General features: G+C 44.8%; 1 protein-coding gene across 2 annotated transcripts; it reads right to left on the bottom strand.

The window, feature by feature from the left end:
- Positions 1–433: 433 nt before the first annotated feature.
- On the bottom strand, positions 434–19,610 carry EIF3B (eukaryotic translation initiation factor 3 subunit B). 2 transcript variants are annotated; one of them, XM_082199705.1, is made up of 19 exons: positions 18,885–19,607; positions 15,369–15,561; positions 13,351–13,470; positions 13,210–13,267; positions 12,437–12,565; positions 11,926–12,083; positions 9,972–10,103; positions 9,799–9,865; positions 9,093–9,139; positions 8,668–8,878; positions 6,940–7,012; positions 5,106–5,228; positions 4,612–4,690; positions 4,078–4,216; positions 3,435–3,560; positions 2,201–2,278; positions 1,568–1,676; positions 1,125–1,241; positions 434–1,027 (listed from the first exon to the last, which is right to left on the bottom strand). In XM_082199705.1, the coding sequence occupies exons 1-18, from the start codon at positions 19,537–19,539 to the stop codon at positions 1,138–1,140; spliced, it is 2,601 nt and encodes an 866-aa protein (XP_082055831.1). In that variant the 5' UTR covers positions 19,540–19,607; the 3' UTR covers positions 434–1,027; positions 1,125–1,137. The 2 variants fall into 2 exon arrangements, with proteins under 2 accessions (XP_082055831.1, XP_082055832.1); XM_082199706.1 differs by lacking the exons at positions 434–1,027; positions 1,125–1,241 and adding an exon at positions 1,411–1,485 and having other exon boundaries at positions 1,542–1,676; positions 18,885–19,610.
- Positions 19,611–21,117: the final 1,507 nt, after the last annotated feature.

Raw genomic sequence — 21,117 nt, 5'->3', positions numbered from 1 at the left:
AACAATGTAAATGTTTTCGTATTGTGAGCCGCCTTCAGCACTGTTTTAACTGTGGAAAGGCGGCATACAAATAAAATGATGACGATGATGCTCAGATGGAGCTGATCTTAGCAGCTCTTAGGCACAGCTTTGCCTTCCTCTTCAAAGTAGGCAACAAATGGCCCCCTACATTGGTCTAATACTCAAACGACACTTTTGTTTTTGGGGTTTTTTTTTAAAGACTCAAGCTGTTTGCAAATAAAACCCCCAATGCATCTGATTTTGTTCCTGCAGAGACCGTGTACCTTGAGAATATGTATGTGTAACTCACTTATTGGTGGTCGGGCATGGAGGAAGCGTATGAAATCAAATGAATGTAAATTCAATTTGCAGATAGCAAGATGTTACTTGCTACAGGCAAACGTCACATGAATGAGTTTCAAAGTGAGAAAGCTTCATATAACACAGCCCTCTTTATTAAGCATATAGGTTTGCTTTATTTCCAATGTTCAACCTGGGAGAGCTCCTGTCACAATCTGAAAGGAGGAGGGTAGAGCCCACTGTAGTGCTGCTTCCGCAAATTAAAGCACATAGTATGAAGTACAGTTTTTTCGGTGATCTTCCCCAACATGAAACCAACTTCCACCTGTGCGGTTTGGGCACAGGAACAGTCTTCGGCAAACAGAAGCATCACGAGTTTGTGGCAAGACACTGAAAGTTGCGCCAAGGCTGCAGTTGTAAGGGCCACAGTTCCAAGTTGCTCAGCTGAGAGCAGCACTGCTGGAGTGTCAAGCAGCAAATACTGGTGGTAGATTTTTTTCAAAATTAAACTAAACCCTCCCCCAATAAAGGATAAAAATTTAAAAGCAGTGCCTTTCAAGTGACCCCACAGTAGGCAGTGGGGACTAGAAGGCACTACAATGTGTCAGAATGAACGAATCCTGCGCATTCACCGTCCAGAGAGAGAATATGGATTTTAAAAAAGTCCAAAGTTGTGTAGACCTTCTGGAAATGAACAAATCCCTCCTCAGTACGAGATATGGTGGTGCTGCAAAGGAAAGAGAAGGGGGTAACTCTCAGTCTCCAGGATTTCAACAAAGCTTCCCCTCCCTACCACCCCAAGTACACAATGTGGCTGGTTTTACCACGGCTTTCGGACTACTCTGGCTCTGCAACTGTAATAATTTCTTCATTGATAAAAAATTCAACAGTTTCCTCCTCCCAGTCATCCACGTTGCTGTCCAGCTCATCTGTGTCCACTCCTGTAAAGAGAGAAAAAGTATTAGACCTGGATGATTTCAAGGCAGCGTTATGCTGGCTCCATAATGAAACAGAATCTTAGCTGTGTTAGAACAGAGATACAGCTGCCATCTCATTCAAACCAACTAGTTCTGCCACATATCAACTTCTTTGCTTATCATTTATTTTGTTAAGATAAGCCCAACACTATTTCATAACAGTTTTGCCAATATTTTTCCCTAACAGAGACTTGCCTTCATGTGGCTGCTGAGTTCACTGCAGCTTACTCTCCGGTAAGCATGCACAGGATTGCAGCCTAAGACAAGGAATGCTTGGAAAGCCAACTCACCTCCGCGGAGCTCCAACCGCTCATTCTTTTGCTCCATGTACAGCTCTTGTGCCATCTTGCGGTATTTTTTGAACTCCTCCATCATTGTTCGCCTTCTATCTACCAGTTCCTACAGAAAACAAGAGGTTGCTATAAAACCTTCAATCAAAATGCAGCTAGAAACCTCCCCAGGAGTAATCAAGATGGGGAGAGAAGCTGGACTTTCCAAGGCTTCGATCCCAAACAGCCTTACTTAAAATTACCAAAGAGACTTATTTCCATGTAAATATGGGAAGGACTGGGGTGACAAAATGCCTTTCACTAGTGCAAACAGACGGCTTCACTTTGCAAAATTCATTGCAGCAAAATCTGGGCCATATGATGCCACAAGCAGGAAAAGGCATTTACAGACATTTCCCCACACTGAATACTGCTAAAGGTTCCGTATTCTCCAGCAGAAGAATTAAGAGTTCTCATTTACTGACTTCCCTGCTCCAATATTGCAGTGTGCTCCAACCTCCCTGCCCCAGCACTCCCTTATTGTACAACGTTCCTGCCAGAAGCAGCTTTGGAAAATGAATCCAAGGGTTCTAGATCTGGAAATAGGTGTCTGGACTCAAAACCAAAACACCAAGAGATCAAAAAGTAGCTTACCTTTGAGGCTTTAGACTGGCTCAGACGATCTTTCTGTTCAAATATTTTGGAGTATCTCTTCAGATCTTTCTTGATTTGCTGTTTCAGGAGACAAGTGTTACACATTGTATTTTTAAATGATTTTATGTTATTTTGAGCAAAATCTGCCATTTCATATAGCCCCAGCATATTTTGAGAAGAAAAAGTGGACTAAGCAGGATGTCAAATACATGCTTTTTGAATACTGTGCACAGGATACTACAGCAATCCATGAGACATGCTTAGTTCTACAGTGATATTCCACTTAGTTTTACTCAATGAAACTAATGAACATAACTAATATAAGTTTATTCTTTTCAATGGGCCTGAGTAAAAGGTAGTTGACTACAACCCAATATTTTACTACTGCAGAGTATGGGGGAGAAACTGGCCTCCTTGGTGATTCGCAAAGCCTTCCCTGAATATCAAGAGAGCATTATGGCCCCAAGTCTTTCTCTGGCCTCCTTGGTGATTCGCAAAGCCTTCCCTGAATATCAAGAGAGCATTATGGCCCCAAGTCTTTCTCTGGCTTGGATAATTCAGCTCCCTAAACACCTCCAAATCCCCTCCCCCAAGCCACCTACTTGTAAGCTGCTCTGGGAGCAAGTATCCCTTCTCCAGCAGCTAACGTCCAGCAACCCAGACAACAGCAGATGAGCAATACATTTCCCCAAGACTACTTAATGTTGGTAAATTGGGAAAAGTACACTTCCCAAGAGCTGTAGGCAACACACCAGGAATCAGCATGGGGCTGGATCAACAAATGTCATGCTCCCAATGTAATCAGGGGAATGAGGTCGAGTTCAGTGGGAAAGGGATAACTCAGCTGGGCTTGCTGGAGGCAATTGCAAATTGAACTGGGGGAGTGGTTTGTGGACATGGCAAGCTGCTAGGTTAAGCCACTGACCCTCTAGTGCAATACTGACTACTTTGACTGGCAGCAGCTCTCCAGGATCTCAGAGATTTTTCTCATCACCTACCACCTGAACATTTAACTGGAGATGTCAGGGATTGAACTTGAGATTAGACACACATAAAGTATCTGATCTAATGCTGACCTATGTCTCTTCCTTATCCCCAGCTTGTGGTGAGCTTCAACTGTTGTCTGTGTTATAATTCCCGAAGCATTAGAGCTGTTTTCCTAATACCGAGCTTCCTTCTCTTAATATCAACCCAAAAAGTTACACCAAACCCCCCACCGTAAAGGACACAATACCTTTATTTGATCCTGGGTGAGCAACGTAGGTGGCCTGGGTCTCCAAAGTAACTGGCAGAATCGGTCTTTATTATTCTTCTGTAGGAGGCGACCCTGGAAAGTCCACAGCCAATAGGCATTGTCCACCTAGAAAGACAGTTCAGTGAAGTTGTGTCACACATGGTGCAGCATTCTTCGCACCCAGCTGCTTACTTTGTAGTCCTAAAAAGCTGAAAGCATTCAAATTCCCTTCAGTGATGTTGTGAAAGGATTTCTAAGGACCATCAACTGATGCCTTAACTTGTATATGGCAAACGTTTACTATAAAGATCTGAATTACATATAAACAAGATACCAACACAGAAAGCCAGGCACCAGAGTAACTAAGCCATCTCACTGTTTGAGGAGCACACATTAAGTAACTGAGTACACATTGGAAGCCCCACAATTATCTCCTCCCCTTTACTCAAGCCTCTTCTACAGTTAAGAGCGGAACCAATGCACCGGGCCTGCCAAGGCATGAGAATGACAAGAAGAAATAATGAGCAATGCTATTAATGATATTTATGAACCAAAGGTATCCAAGCTAAAACAAACACAACACAAGGCCTGTTAACAGGCTCAAGATGGAGAAGGGTAAGGGGTGGGGAAGTACTGATAATACCTTGTGACTCCACCAAGAAACAGAAGTCACCAAATAGCGGCCTGTGGGGTCCCATTCAACATCTGAGGCTGTGTAGTGCTCAGCAATGTTCATCATGGTGCAGTCAGATGTATCAACGAAAGCTAAGGCACCATTCATGCTGCATAGAAAAGTAATTAGAATATTTTATATATTACATGCAGGCAACTTTTAAGCCCGTGAAACAATTGAACAAACGTTTCTTTGAAATCTGGGTATGAGTCAGATGGCATCATCTAAAAGCTGAGACGTTGGATTTGAAACAGTCTTCATAAAGCCCTTTGTCTGGGAGAGGGCACAAGTTTCCTTTATATTAAGGTAAACTAACCTGCTGATCACTCTTACTCTGTAGGATGAAATAAAATTCTACAGAACCATTACAAATTAAACAGAGCTCTCTGTGGTTTTTGCTCCAGTGGACCAAGATGGCACCCTCTAAGGAACCTGTTTTAAGAACCAACTTTTTTAAAAAAGCTTCTGTGACTCAAGATATGCTTGCCAAGAAACAGTACTCACCTCCTGAGACCAGCCAACACCACAAATTGCCCTTGAGGACTCCAGAATATCGTGTTTGCCTGCTGCTTGTCAAACATTTCTGAAATAAGATTTAAATACATGAGACGAATATTCTTGCTTTATAAGGTTGATATTATGCCTTTGTAATAAAGATTTTAGCCTTACAAAACAAAGTAATCAAAATCTTCATGCCCCCATTAATGCTGCCTCCAGAGTATTGACAAGACCAGGAATAACTAGGATACACAATCTCATTCATATAAGAAGCCTTACTTAACATCAATGCTTTTACAGCAGATCTGCAGTCACAAAAAAGACCAAGTGCTGCGTTGTCCAAGTTTCAATAGTTGCGAAATCCAAGGGGTCTTGAAAGACAGTTATTTGGCCAAAATGAAGTTCAAATGATTCTTGATGAATTTTAAAATGGATTGTAACAACACACACAGAGATCCTCAAATCCCAAGCCCATGCATAGCCTCTTGAATTCTACTTACTAATGAGCTCTATTTTCCCATTGTTTTTCACATGGTAGAAAGAGCAGGATATCCGTGGCGGCTCTCCATGCAACACAGCAAACTTGCTTCCATTTGGCTCCCAAGCAAACGCTATGATGCTTTCTGCAAGAGAGGAAGACCTACATTAAACCTGTAAAATTAGCCAGATCCCCTCTGAAAAGGCTTCTAATTCATGTGGGTCTCCTATACATTCAAAATACTGCTGCCCAGCAGCATTCCTGATCAGGCTGGCCGAAATAGTCTCTGGGATATTTTTGGAGGACCCTAAAATGATAACCATGGGTGAGTTCAATATCCATGCGGAGGCTGCTCTTCGGCCAGCTTGAGAATTCAGACTCCATGACAACCATGGGTCTCTTTCAGATGGTCTTTGGTCCAGCACACCAGTCAGGGCACACTCTTGATGTGATCTTTACCCCAAGTGATATGAGTGATGGACTGAAGACAGGGGGAATGCAATGCACTTCCTTGTGATGGTCAGACCATTATCAGTTTAAGTTCTGACTGGCGGTGGCAGGTCCCCACTGCAGGAGGGCTACGTGGATGGCCCACCCTCTAGACTGATGGAACCAGATGTGTTTCTCAATGCTCTGGGGGATTTTCCAGTGCAGAAAGCTGGTGATCCTGCCTACCTATAAAATGGTGATATGAAATGCAAAGTTGCCATGATCACTCATGAGCAGGCATGGGCAAACTCAGCCCTCCATATGTTGTGGGACTAAAACTCCCATCATCCCTAGCTAACAGGACCAGTGGTCAGCGATGACAGGAATTGTAGTCCCAAAACATCTGGAGGGCCGCGTTTGCCTATGCCTGCTCATGAGCATCCTCTCTGGTGTTGTAGAGCCCGAACAGCTCCTTGGTGCTCTGAAGAATGTTGGACTGTGAAACAGGCCAGAGGAAGACTGGAGCTTAGATGGTGCAAATCTCGCTCTGAAGCTGACCCAACACCGGTAAGAACACATAACCGTGCCTACCATGTGGCAGTGAGGTCTCGCATTGCATCCCCTAGAGTGGAGGGACCTCTAGATCTTTCTAAGACCCATCGTGACCAACTGGCTACACACTTGAGAACAGCCTCGACTTTGGAGTGATCTTGACTCTGCACCTGTTGCAGCTCTGCTTGAAGTACATAGTGTCGTTATGTGGCAAGCTGCTGGCGGCAATGCGCACCACCACATTTCCTCTCTACTGTAGTCACTCTTGGCTTATCAAATCTAGTTCAGGAGGGCTGACTGCTTAGGTCCAGAGTGTGGTTAAAGCTTCACTGTGTGGGGGGATGGTCCCTGTTGCATTGAAAGAGGCAGTGGTGTGGCTGCTCCTAAGGAAACTGGTTCTGGACCCTTTGGATTGGAACAACTATCAACCACTTGCTTCCATTTGGCTCCCAAATGGCTCACCTTTGGGAAAAGGTGGTGGAGAGGGCTGTGGTGGGGCAGCTGCAAGCATTATTGGGAAGGCACATATTATTTAGATCCATTCGAATCTGGGTTCACCCCTTGGTCGCCCTGATGGATGACCTTTGCAAAGAGCAGGATGGGGCAGTGTGGCATCTGTAGGCATCTGATGCCATCAACCATGGTAGTCTCCTGGACTGGCTCCAGGAAAAGGGAACTGCAGGCACTGTAATACAGTGGTTCTGATCCTAGCTTCAGGACTGAGTCCAGAGAGTAGCATTGGAAGAATACCTTTCAGCACCCTGGTGGCTTACATTATGTGGTGTTTCACTTCTGTTATATTTCATATGCTATAAACACTAAATTAGATATACACTGAAGGACAAAAAGTAGTGCATAGAGAGCTGAACCTTTACCTTTCATTTCTACCACATCAACAGGAACCTGCTTCTCTCTCATGCGGAAGATTTCGAAGTTGGTCACTACACCCTGCAGGGGGGGGGGGAAAGGTGATGTGGGCATGTTATCTACTCAGGTAGGGAATTGAGATGATGTGCATTTAATACAAAGCAGAAGTAGCTAGCCTGCTGCTGTTTGGATCTGAGTGTTTGGGGTGCCTAAAATCTCATAACTTAGAGCAAGATGCACTACTGTTATTTAATATGAAGTGTCTTGCAGCACTTTAGAATTAGTCTTTAAGGAGCCACAAGTCTCTTGCAGCAAATAAGAACCAAAACAGGGCTAGCCTTCCAGACACTGTTATTTATTCTCTTCTACAAGGCTGAACTGCAAAGTATTCAACTGAAATACCGTATTTTTCGCTCTATTGGACGCACCGGACCATAGGTGGGGGAGAATAGGGGGAATTTTTTTTCCCCTTGTTCTTCCCCTCAAAAACAAGGTGTGTTCAAGAGCAGGTCGGGGAACAGGGCAAAGCCTTGCCGCTGCTCCCTGAGCTTGTGGGGCTGGCGGTGGGGGGGGGAAAGCGCTGCACTCCAAAGGCTTGAGGATTCAGGGACGTCCTTTGTAGCCTCCGCAGGGCGGCGGGGTGCCTTCACCCCGCCGCCCTGCGGAGGCTTTGCACAGCCATCCCAAATCTGGAACAACGAGACGGAGGGCTGCACAGCGCCCGGTCTCGTTGTTTTGGCTTCGGGGACAGCAGGCTGCTATCCGCAAGCCTTGGGAGCCCGGCGGGAACTCCCGCTGGGCTCCACACACTTGCGGAGAGCTGCCCGAAGCCCGGGGTGCACAGCGCCGCGCTCCCCGGGCTTTGGGCTGCAGGCAGTTATCTGCAAGCCCGCGGAGCCCAGCAGGAGTTCCCGCGGGCTTGCGGATAGCTTCCTGAAGCCTGGAATGCGAGAGGGGTCAGTGAAAGTCTGCATTCGCTCCATAGGACGCACACACTTTCCCCCTTCATTTTTGGAGGGGAAAAAGTGTGTCGTATAGAGCGAAAAATATGATACATATTAGACAAGGCTAGTATGGAGTAAACTAGTCAGAGTAAGATACAGCCATCTCCAGGCATACAAGACATCAACTCTGAAGAATGGAACTATTTGCACTCAGGAGGGGGTGGGGACACACAGACGACTGTGTGGAAAACAGGTCCATGGGATAGCTTCATTTTAAACTCAACCCCTGTAATTGTAAACATGAGTCATTTTCTATTCAGGAGGCTTTACAGCAGCATGTGAACTACCTATATTTAGAATAAAATTCTTGGATTCTTTAATATGTTCTCTGGTAATCCTTGCAGTTCTGCAGCAAACGTGTGCTAAGAGTTCATTAAAAAGCTTTCGCCCAGTGCAGGAACTGGCAGTCCAAAGCAAAAGAATGGGGCTTACACAGAGTGCAATAAGAAAGGAGGGAGTAGACAGAAACACAAATCATGCAACTTATATGTGAGATCAGGTACCATGAAGCTGCTGCAGATGGTGGTGGAATAATATTAATAATAATTTATTATTTATACCCTGCCCATCTGGCTGGGTTTTCCCAGCCACTCTGGGCAGCTCAGAGCAAGAATGCTTCAATCAAAAACAGAAAAGGCTTTCAAGTGTTCTCTTAGCTTTGATAATATAAAAGTTGGGATTTCAAAATCAGAGAGTTTAACAGTTCTGTAAGGAAGCTTCGGAGCCACGTACCTGTGTGCCTTTGGGGGTCCTGTCTACTTTCACACAGAGATAATCCCCATTCTTTTGCCAATGTAGCTTGCAGTCCACCACATTGAAGAGATTCCGCACTCTGATTTCCTGTCTGGAGGGCAGCTGCATCAACGTCACCCTTGCTGGTATATCTTTGTCTTCAGGCACCCAAAAAGCAATTATGTTGCCACCTGGAGACCAGGAGAAGTCTCTGAGGGATGGTAAACAGAACATGCAACAATTTAGTAGTTTAAGGCACTTTTTTTAAATAAAAAACCCACACATCACATGAGCCAAATGAAATCTATTTCTCACACTTTGGAAAAGGAGAGGGAGCCACTGCGAGGAGGACAATTATATGTCGAAGGCAAAAATAACAATAATAGCAGCAGCAAGGAAAGTAAGATCTAAAGAAAAACACTCACTTGATCCCATTGATTTTTAAACTTTTCTTGTCCAACAGACCCATTGACTAGAAAGAGAGAACATAAAGTCAAAATGATTCTAGTACACACCTATCTATCTCAATTTAAGTTTATAGTAACATTCATATTAAAGTTTATAGTCTACTTCCCTGCCTAAGAAAGCCCCCCAATGTGATGTAAAACAAAGCATAAAAACCTAGCGAAACTATAAAAGTAATAATCAACAAAGAAGAAAATAACATCTTAACACACACACAAGAAACAGAAATGGGGAATCACTTTAATACTGAAGACATGTAAAAAACAACCACCCCTAAATGCTCTTTATTTGACATAAAGGGGCCAATACACATTTTCCTCACTTTTGTTGGGGAAAGAATACTATGAACAAACAGTATTTCAAAAAGCTTAACGGACAGCTACAAGAAGGCTGTCCCACAAGTAATTGTGGTGGTTTCTGGAGGTTTTGTGTGTGAGAGAAAATGCAATCTATGTCCAACATTTGAAGCCAAACTAGCAACATCTTTTAGGTTGCATTAGTGGGCGACGTGCAAACACTGCAGTCAGAATGGGTATGGGATTCATGCTTGCACATCACCCACTGAGTTTATATCCTTATTAGCAGGATACCTTCTAGCACATTGTGACTGCAAATAGGCATGTTACAGAATCTATCATATTACATCAGAAAGGAAGGGAGACTTACAGGTGTTTCATAGATGCTAAGAGTGTCAGATGTCATCCGAGCAAAGAATTTACCATCATGACTCCACCTAAGCAAAGAATTTCAAGAAATCAGATATGTTTCTCTTCCCAATAACAAAAGCATGTTTGTTTGGTTTTTTAAAAAGCAATTTGTGAACCATCTGCCCAACCTACTTAAAAATAGGCCAGTGGGCTGAGCTTTCACAGTGGAATCCGCGCTTCTTCTGTCCAGTTAGGGTATCCCAGATAATGATCGCTTGAGGGTCATCCTGGGTGTCCATTAGAGGGCTGAAGGTGACCAGGTACCTTCACAAAGAAGAATAGATCAATTACACAAACATAAAAGCTGTGATCTTATGTCAAGTTTAAACATTTGAGTTGCTTTGAAATTCATTAGAGGGCCATGTTTTATCTTTCTTAGTTTCTGTTCCCAGGAATACAACTTCACAGGGGGAAAGCATACTTTCAAAACTGCAATGCTTAGCAGACGTTTTGTAAGACAGCAAGCACATCTTGATGTATGGTGAAGAATCAAGCAGGTTTTTTCCATTAAAATGCAGATTTTGTGTTTTACATGGTGCACCCAAATTCCAGAATTAAAGTAACAAAACACTGGTCAGTTGCACAACAGCTATTTAGAGTTCCTTGGACTGCAAAAAAGCAGGCAGTAGAAAGACAAATAAGTGAGTGAATGGCAGAGCCCTCAAAAACATCAGCATCTAACACCCTGTTTCCCCCTTTAAGGGTTTATGCATTAATCACATGTGGTATGATAGTGGTTTGTAGCACAAAGGCTTCAAATATAACATTCCCAACAGCTTCAACCCTTTAGCAAACAAATGTGAGAGATTCAACACAAACCACAACACAAATGTCTGTGACCAATTATGTTCCCACCTCAAAGCCAACAAAAGGCAGGAAGTCTTAGCTAGTTTAAGGAACTGAAGAGGCAACCAAGAGTTTGGGGTGGGGGTACACCTGAGCTTTCCAAACTTTTCATGTTGGCGACATACTTTTTGGAAATGCAACTTTTTGCAACACAGTAATTCACTTTTCCTAGCAAACTGGAGGTTAAACTAACCCCTTTCCAGCCCCAGAAGGAGAGTGGGGAGCATTCACACAACACAGAGTTTGGAAAGCTCTGCACTATGATAGGTCTAGGAAGCTGCTTCTAGACCACTTGGAATTCTCATTAGAACAAGAGCTGCACTCTCTAAATGGCAGAACTGTTTTGCACCATACTATATACAAGACCTAGTTACTAGCTAGAAAGAGAAACAGACAAATACAGACACACACAGACACACACAGACACACACACAGAGAGAGAGAGAGAGAATTGGGAGCAAAAGAGTCACTGCCTCTCCAGGAGCCAGGAATGAATGTAGAAAAGAGGTAGAAGACAAGGGTGAGCCATAACACCTTCCCTTCTGTGCTAGGAGGCTGAGTGGGAAGCTTCCTGTGAGACAGGGGGCCCTCACTCAACAACTTTTTTTCCAAACTATTTCACACAAGCTATGCCAAGAAAGCATGAGTATGAGAACCTTCACCACAAGAAAAAAATAGCCACAGTTTGATATTTCATACCCTGCAAATTCTTCTAGCTGAAAGTCTAGAAACGTATTAATAAATTTAGTCAATGTTTCCACCAAGGGGCTATGGAAACTGCTCAGACCTGACTAGTCCCAAGTGAAAAGATCTCTTGAAAACTGAGCTACAAGTGCAAACGACAACAAACAGATCTAATGTAATCTACTCATACATTAATATATCCAGTACAGTGCCTCCTTTCGCTGTGCCTGTCACCTGAGGGTCTTCTTGGAGGTGTTGCTTCAACTGTGAAATGTTCTTCCCAGAGTGATTAGCCTGATACGTACTTTATGCTCTTTTCATTTCAGGCAATGTTTTGTACTACTTCCATGATCTTTTAAGTTTTAGTTTAGTGTGTTTTGTTTGTAGTTGTACGTTGTTTTATTCTATCTTGAAAACCATACCAGGAATATAGTTGAAATGTGGTATAACAGCCCCCAATAGGTAAATCAATAAATAGAGTGCGTAACTGTAACAGGCAATATATTTTATACACCTCATTCCCACAGTACTACCACCAACTAATTTCATACACTACCTTTCGCAAGGTGAGAAGTCAATGAGTTGCACCCCCTGGTGGCTGAACTTCTGAATCTGCTTGAATTTCTCTCCACCCCACAAAGCAATGCCCCTCATATGGAATGTAGCCAGATAGGTACCCTTTGGAGACCAGCGTACATAGGTTTCTGTCCATCGCTACAAGGGGGAAAGTGCATAGCATAACCATTTGAATCATATTTCATTTGCATATTGATGCATAAAACCTTATCTGGGATTAATCCCTTACTCTGGTGCATGACATCTAACGTCAATCAACATCTAAATTTATTTGTGGCCCTCAGCATTCTAAAAACAGAAATCTCATATGTTAATATGGTCAACTGGTAGCCAGGTAACTGATGTGATTCACTAATGTACTGAATAGCTATTATGTTCATTGAATCATATGCTAACTGAATGTTTAGTCACATTATATATTTTATTTCCTTTTTACAGACACTGCACAAAAAACTGCTCTCAGTAATGAGATACTTCCTAGGGACACTCACAGCTCTCTCCTCAATTGTGACAGGATCCTTAACATCATTCCAGTAAATAGAGGTTCTGTCTCCAGATTCAAAGATCACACTGTACTGATCTCTACAATCTGGGTCCTCCAACCAGTAGCGCAAATTCCCCTGGAAAAGTCAAAAAGAAAACAGTTTAAGAAGATAGGACCTATAAAAAAATACTATTTGGTCTTTATTTGAGACAGCGTTAATAACGATGGAAAAGCTAATATAAAAGCTCAACTTGCTGGACACAACATTTCCTGAGTATTATACTGAATTTGTGAAATTTGGAGAACATCCAGATTTGAATTCTGACACACCTAGATGGGCTTTGTGAACTTCCCATGGTTCCAAGACACAACAGTGAAAGCCAAAATTCACCATATTCATCTGCATTTGTTGAAAGACATAAAACTGCAGACGTTCACTGTAACACAGGCAAATGTTATATCAGGATCATTGACAACCGTTTGCAAACACTTAACATTTTTACAGGCAAGATTATTTTGCATCTTGCAGTCATATATACAAATATTTATTTTTAAAAAAGAACACTGGGGTGCTCAGATTTTAATAAGTATCTGATTGCCTGCCACAGTGTATCATTCACATTTCAAGCTGAGCTGTGGGAGTATTCTTTAACAACCTACAGTATTAGGAATTCATGACCTGCACTGGAGGGATTCCAAGCCTATGCAGGTACAAACTTAGTATTGCCTCTTGATGGACACAGTGATCTTTAAAGTCTATACATGCATATGAAAACTCACCAGGTCTTTAAATGGCTGCTTTTCTGGAATTTCCCACTCATCACTGATTGTCATGTATCTGAAAATGTGATTCAGTCAGTTATACTTCTTTGTATTTCAAACAGTCAATCTTTTCTGCTTTTAAGAAATGACGATACTCACTTGTCAAAGTCAGTGAAAAGGTTGACCCTGAAAGTGTGCTGCTTGTCTAGCTTGTAGCCATCTGCATTTTTAATGGCATCTGAAGCATGAGTTGGAGACATGTATTCCAGGAAAATATACCTGCAGTAAAACATCTAGTTAGTTATTGCTGACAACTTAATTTGAAATTGCCCAAAGAGGTGATACATGAAATGAATGGCCCAATGCTCTGGATTCAGCCAAACCTCAACAGTGACATCAGCCACACTTCAACTCAACGGAATTCAACAGCAACTGTTTCCCCAAAGTCATATTTCAGGCTTGTTTATATAATTGTGCCAAATGCTATGTGACACTGTGCAATGAGTGAAAGCTGGGCCTGCAGCTGCTGCCCTCAGAATTATCTCTGTGCAAGAATCCCTCATGCGTGGCATACACCATTTTAAAGGCAGGATCAAGGTGCCTTTTATTTTCAATTTGCATTGTCTCAGAGACAATGGCAACAGCTGAAAAATAGAGCCATGGCTCCATATGTTTGCCACATTAGCATATAATGTGCCATCTGGCAAGAGGGGAGACAACAAAAGGGAAAATGAATGAGGGGGGAAAGGCTGGTAGATGATTCTGAATGCTAGGAATTTCAATGCACTAGATAGGAGAACAAAAAGGAAGCAAGCTCTCTGCTACTCTTGATCTGGCGACTGGCGACAGGCAGATTTTGTACCTGCTGGTGGTTCATTTGGAGGGGTGAAACAACCCTGCAGACCCTGGCTAATCTTAACCTCCCTCCTCTACTTGATAATGCCACTACTTAATTTACAAAACTTATTCTTCTACTAAATGTTCGTTTAATTTCACAGAGAACTTACTTTTATCAGGCAACTCCCCATAGCTTAATTTCGAAAAGTATTATCTGTCCATGGGTAATGCAGTGCCGTAGCTACTGGGGGGGGGGGGCACTAGCTGGGTTGTTTGCCCTAGGTGAAGCCTCCAGAGGGGGCACCTGTGTGTGTGTGTTTGTGTGCATGTACACAAATGTGTGTGGGGGGTGCCAAACTGGGTGACCCAGGTGTAGTAAAACCTAGTTTCGCCCCTGAGTAATAATTCTTAGCATGGCAAAACTTGCTAGGGTCTGCGATTCATTCTTCTAGAGTTCTTATACGTTGCAAGTTCATTGAAACTTCAGTCCCATATCTCACTGGAAACCCATAATCATAGAGCAGGGATGTCCAACTAGTAGATTGTGATCTACCCCGGTAGATTCCCGGCTGATCCTGGTAGGTTGCAGGATCCTTATCATGTACAAAATGTGGGAAAAGCTAAAAAAACTAAGTGCAATCCTTCCCCCAAAAAGCTCCGCAACTCTGGGCAACCCACCCCCCTCCCCCCTCCAATGAGTAGATCACTACTGGTTGTTCTTTTATACTGGGAGCTGGGCAACCCACCCACCCCTCGCATGCTACTCCCCCCTCCAATGACAATGGGTAGATCACTGCCAGTTGTTGTATTTTTATACTGGGAGTAGATTAGTGTCTCTTGGGAGTTGGAGATGCCTGTCATAGAGGATCTGACATTTTCATTTTCAGCCACCATGTTCACTGTGGTGACTGCATCAATAACCTCTGGTAAGTATGACAAGTGACCAACCAGGCTTCCTGTCAAATTTGAAGCTGCTGAGGTATGATGGGGTGTCCTAACAATTGTGTGGCAATCCCCACAGTCTCCTTGGCTAAAGGCTGCTTGCCTGCTTGATAGCACAGCTACCAACTCACCTACCCAAGAAAGCATACCTTCCTTTTCTCACAGGAAAAGCTAGTGACAAGTTTTCTTGCCTGCTGCTAGGCAGAGGCAGCTTTTCAAGAACTGGCCATGCTGGCATTCAGGGCACCATCCACCATGTAGTGGCCAAGCTAGTAGTCTCCCTACCTTTCCTTTCCTGCTGGAAAGGTGGGGGGGGGGCACCTCATTGGAGAGGGAAGGATTAGTCAATTAGTTTTTAGGCTGGCTAACAATGACAGCTAAAAGAGACAGCCACTCACCCTTTAGTCTGCCCATCAGCTTCTGGGTAAAACTCATTGGTAATTTTTCCAAACTTTGAGAAAATCTTGTGGATAACATTCTTCAGTTTCTCGAGTCGGTCTGGTCCAACCTGAGGAACATTATCCACCACAATCACTGAATCGATTCCATCAGCCTCCTGTGGACGTTCTTGCAGAATATCTTCAAGTAATTCTGTGGAAAAGATAAGTATGCGAATGAGAGAGACAGCAAAGCCCACAATTTATTTGCAGTATAAAAGAAAACTAATTGGGATATTCTAGGTTTGGCTAGCCATGTGTTTGGTAAAGGCTGAAAGCAGAAGTGCAAACTCCATATTGGAATCAGTCTTCTGTATTTTAACTATAGAAACTAATAGACATTTAGCATAAGGATCACAGAACTGTAGAGTTGGAAAGGACCTGGAGTCTAGCCCAACTCCTTGCAATGCAGGAATATGCAGCTTACTGAACCTTCAACCGCGACATTATCACCATCATGCTCTAACCAACCGAGCTATCCTGCTGCTAGAAACATACTGAGTAAACAAAGTAATTTGTTACATGCTTTTCTAAACTTCATTCTCTACTTTGCTGTGTCAAGAGCTCATTCTCTCTGCCTTTTGTATAACAAGGATTTGCTTAGAAGAAGAGTCCCTCATCTGTAGACCATCTAGGGGCAAGCTATTCTTCCCAGTGGCTGCCTCCCTCCTTGAAGTCTGCCACTTAAACCAGGACAAGCATCCACCACAGTGCTAAAATGTTTTTCTTCCACTACTCACATTTTTGTGGAGCTTGCAAACTCAGTTCTCTATCTTCTGATGGGGAAAAATCTACTGGGGCAGAATGATGCTATTACAAATGTTGGTTGCTATCCTTCCACACCACTACAAAAATCTAAGAAAGTAACCTGGCATATCCAGTCTTTCTCCAAACTGAACGCTTTGAACATCGAACATGGCTTTATTTATAATTATAAAGATGCTACAAACCCTTTAATTATAGCAGTTCAACAAGTTTTCCATGGGTTCAAAGAAGCCTTTGCTCTAATCACACAGCAAATCAAGACAAGTGCAAGTCTTCATCCTCTAGTCTATAAATTTGTATGCCCCTACCACAAACTTTCCCTTTACAATAAAAGAAATTCGCTTATAAAGCATTAGCCTCTAACACAGTATTTACTATCAGGGCTGCTGAATGCACAAAACAACCAACAAAATACCTTATTTACTCAAATCTACTGCTCACTTTTTTTGGCCAAATTATGTTGTAAAAATCAAGGTGTGCATTAGATTCGATGGCACATTACATTCACCAGCAAATAATTTTTTTTGGTTTCAAGGTTCTGAAAATTGAGGTGTGCATTAGATTCGATGACACATTAGACTCAAGTAAATATGGTATTCTAACATACTGATGATGATTTATACAATCATGGCTTAAAACTAGATATCACTAAAATATTTTATTCTGCACTTACATGCTATAGACTTCCAATTTAAAATGGCCTTTTGAAACCTACTTTTCACTTTATTTTTAAAAAGTGTCAGGGACAAATGCCCTTCTCTATGTCCTCCCTAAAGTAGAAGCACATTTCAGTGTGATAACCAGGCAGTCCTCCTCGGCAGCTGCAGCTAGATAATCAAACACTTTGTCTCCTGTTTTTAGTCAGTTAAAGACAATTTATTTACAATCTCTTGTACGATCCCACCTCCTTGCTTGGTTATTTTATGTTTTTATAAAATTTTAAACATTGTAAATCATCTCAAATGGTACTTCTGTGAGATTAAAAATAAAGAAACAGCATATTTTAAACACCACAAGCATTTGAGAGTTTTAAGATTGGAAATCTCTTTATAGATTCTATCAATGCCAATGAGACTTAGAACAGGCAAACTCACCTGTTAAGACAATATTACACACATGGCAAACTGTCTAAAGCAGAAAAAACTAAGAAGCTGCCTTATAATCTAGCTAAATAAGGTCTATCCATCAACAGACAACAGATCTCCAGGGTTACAGGCAGATGTTTCTCCCAGCCCTACCTGGAGATAACAGATAATGTACTCCATGTAAACAGGGGCTAGATACTGTCTGTTTTGCATCAGAGATAGTGCATCACTAAAAACTACACTTGCTAGGAATCATAAGAATACCAGAAGTGCCCTGCTGGATCAGACCAAAGTCCCATCTAGTACAGCATTCTGTTCCCACAGTTGCCAAACAGATGCTTCCAGGAAGCCAAGCAAGACCCGGGCACAATGGCCTTCTTTTGCTATCCGGACACATACTGAACACAAAGCTCTGCATGTAATGGGGCAATATATCTTTGCACCACAATCTGGAGACAAGACACAGGAGAGGACTAGTGCCCTGTTGTGAAATTTACAGATACATCTGGCTCAACACAGTTGAGAAACTGTCCAATCCACTAAAGTGCCTTGCATATTCTTCAGTCTGATAGACCAGGACCTTCTAGAACAGCCTTTCTCCACACTGGTTCCCCAAATGATGTTGAACTATGACTCTCATTATCCCCAATGAGAAGGGATAGCAGTCAGGGATGATGGGAGTTGGAATACACTGTTCTCCCCATTTAATTCCCCCAAAGCCCTGAGACTTGCGTAAAGCTTCATGGCCGACTGGAGGGATTTAAACCTTGGCCTCCTAGGCCCTAGTCTAACACTCTATATCCACTATGCCACACTGGCTCTCTAAACCCTTTGTTTGATAGGTGCTGGAGTAGGCCAACAAGATGGCCAAGTGACCCCCTCACTTTTCCCTGTTCTATCTCAGAAGGAATATGCTGGAAGCTTGTCTTATGGCCAGGCCACTAAGTCATCTTGCTCACTATTGTCTACACCAGCGCTGCTCACCGTGGTGGTCCATGGACTGGTTCTGGTCCTTGTCAACTTCACTAAAGTCAAGGTGCTGTTCCCTGGCATGCTGGGGGTGGGGAATGCCAAACCACCACATCCCACAGCTTGAGAGGCACTACTCTGCACCAGTATTCTTCAACGCAGGATCCTCAGGCGCCCTTGAAACCTCGGTGGCTGTCACCCTCAGCCAACTCACATCTGTGGTCAAGGATGATGGCAGCTTTAGTCCCAACATCTGGGGATCCCCAGGTTGAAGAATACTGGCCTAGACTGACCCATGACACCATCTCTACCATTTTAGGCAATGGGATGTAACCGGCCCTTCCAGGGGACCGAACTTGGGACCATCTGCAAGCAAAGCATAGGCTCTGCCACCCCTTCCCAAATGGCCACACCGACCCTCCTCCTCCCCCCCCTTTATTAAGGATCACGAGGCTCTCTCCCCCCACCCCCACTAATGTCCACATATTACATGTCCAGTCCTTCTCTGGAGGGGGGAAAAGCTACATACAAAAGTACATATAACAATAAATGAAATATTTATTTCTACCCCACCTCCCAGGCGGCTTACAAACACGTGTCGAGGAAGAGGCGGAAGAGGCCGTCGCCAGGCCTCTCCCTCCTCCCTCGGCCCACCCACCTTCCTCGTCGATGTCGTCCACGAAGTCCTCGGGGTCGCTGAACGAGATGCCCTCATCCTCCTCTTCCTCCTTGCCGCTCCCCTCCTCCTCCTTGCTGGGCTTCTCGGCCTTTTCCTCCTCTTCCTCGGCCTCCTCCTCCTGCTGCTCCTCCTCCTCCTTCGCCTCGCCGCCTTCGGATCCCTCCTGGTCCCCCTCGGGCTTCTCGGAACCCCCTTCGGCCGGGGCAGAGGCAGGGGCTTCGGGGGATTTCTCCCGCTCCGGCGGCTCCTCGGCGGCGGCGGCTACAGCGGCAACCTCGGGCGGCTCCTGAGGCGGCGAAGGCGGCCCAGCGGCCGGAGGGGGAGACGGTTGCGGCTGCTCCCGGCGCTCTCCAGCGGCCTCCTCTTCCTCGCCGGCGCTGCTGCTTCGCGGCTTCTCCTCCGCCTCCTCCTTCTCCTCGCCGCCTTTTTCGGGCTCCGGCTCCTTCTTCCCCTCAGGCTCCTCCGCGGAAGGCCCGTCCGGCAGCTCGGCCTCCGAGTCGCCGCTGCTGCTGCCGCCGCCGCCTCTTTCTCCCCCGCTGCCGCCGCCGCCGGGCTCTCCTCCGGGCCCCTCGTCCTGGGCGGGAAGAGCGGCGGGGGTCTCGGCGGCCGCCGGGCTCTCCTGGGTCTCCTGCATGGGGGGCTACGCGGCCTTCCCGCTCGCCTCACACGCGCGGCGCACGAACAGGCAAGGCGGCGCGCTGGGCCGAAAAGGGGGAGGGAGGGGGCACAGAGCGCGCAGGCGCGCGCGCAGGGGAGGCGCCCTCTCGCCGGGCCATGTGCGCGAGAGCGGGCCCGGCGGCGAGTCTCGCGAGAGGGGGCAGGGACCAACTCGCCAGAGGAGGGTGGGGGGGGAGGAACGCATTCCAAAAGCGGTGTCTTACTGCGTTGTATATGTTAATCCCCTATGTTAACAGGCTAGGACAGGGTTTGCGACCGGTTAACGCCCAGTTATGCTTTCCCCCTAGGAATTAGGCCTTTCGGTCTTGAGGTACGCTCGCTTCACATCCCACCCCCTCGTTAGAACAACCTTGGTGGTTAAGTCCAACATGGCGGCTCGAGGCCCCGCATTACGCCCGCCCTTAGGTGGGGTCGGATGGACCATCCCAGAGGGAGGGCGGAGGTGAAAGTAGTGTCGTGAATAGCGGTGTCATCATCGCGTACTTCTACTCATATTATTATTGTCGAAATATATGTGTACCCTCCCCCCTATTTTAAATTCTAGCCTGTATTAATCGTAAGCTGCCACTGTGGAGGAGATAGTAGCAGAAGGGAATCAAGCACCCCTTCAAAAATGACCGAAATGGGTCCAACTGGCGAGTCATCCTCCTGCCAGGCGCGTGAGCTGTACTAAGTCTCTCCGCAAAAAGGGGGACGGTCTGCGCATGTCAAATAGACGCATAGTGGGGAGCCTAAGAATTTGTTGTTTAGTCGTTTAGTCGTCTCCGACTCTTCGTGACCCCCTGGACCAGAGCACGCCAGGCACTCCTGTCTTCCACTGCCTCCCGCAGTTTGGTCAAACTCATCCTGGTACCTTCGAGAACACTGTCCCACCATCTCGTCCTCTGTCGTCCCCTTCTCCTTGCACCCTCCATCTTTCCCAACATCAGGGTCTTTTCCAGGGAGTCCTCTCTTCTCATGAGGTGGCCAAAGTATTGGAGCCTCAGCTTCAGGATCTGTCCTTCCAGTGAGCACTCAGGGCTGATTTCCTTCAGAATGGAGAGGTTTGATCTTCTTGCAGTCCATGGGACTCTCAAGAGTCTTCTCCAGCACCATAATTCAAAAGCATCAATTCTTCGGCAATCAGCCTTCTTTATGGTCCAGCTCTCACTTCCATACATCACTACTGGGAAAACCATGGCTTTAACTATACGCACCTTTGTTGGCAAGGTGATGTCTCTGCTTTTTAAGATGCTGTCTAGGTTTGCCATTGCCTTTCTCCCAAGGAGCAAGCATCTTTTAATTTCGTGGCTGCTGTCACCATCTGCAGTGATCATGGAGCCCAAGAAAGTAAAATCTCTCACTGCCTCCATTTCTTCCCCTTCTATTTGCCAGGAGGTGATGGGCCCAGTGGCCATGATCTTCATTTTTTTGATGTTGAGCTTCAGATCATATTTTGCGCTCTTCTCTTTCACCCTCATTAAAAGGTTCTTTAATTCCTCCTCACTTTCTGCCATCAAGGTTATGTCATCTGCATAAATGAGGTTGTTGATAT

This window comes from Podarcis vaucheri, assembly GCF_965113315.1.
Source record: "Podarcis vaucheri genome assembly, chromosome: 14".
NCBI lineage: Eukaryota > Metazoa > Chordata > Lepidosauria > Squamata > Lacertidae > Podarcis > Podarcis vaucheri.
The sequence above is the reverse complement of the archived record's forward strand: the minus strand, read 5'-3'. Positions and strand labels throughout refer to the sequence as shown.

Coding starts and splice junctions, on each gene's coding strand:
- EIF3B (XM_082199705.1), bottom strand. CDS start 19,539: ATGCAGGAGACCCAGGAGAGCCCGGCGGCCGCCGAGACCCCCGCCGCT. Junction 12,566..13,209: donor AGCAGCCATTTAAAGACCTG/GTGAGTTTTCAT, acceptor TGACTTTTCCAG/GGGAATTTGCGCTACTGGTT. Junction 3,561..4,077: donor TTTCTTGGTGGAGTCACAAG/GTATTATCAGTA, acceptor CTGTCTTTCTAG/GTGGACAATGCCTATTGGCT.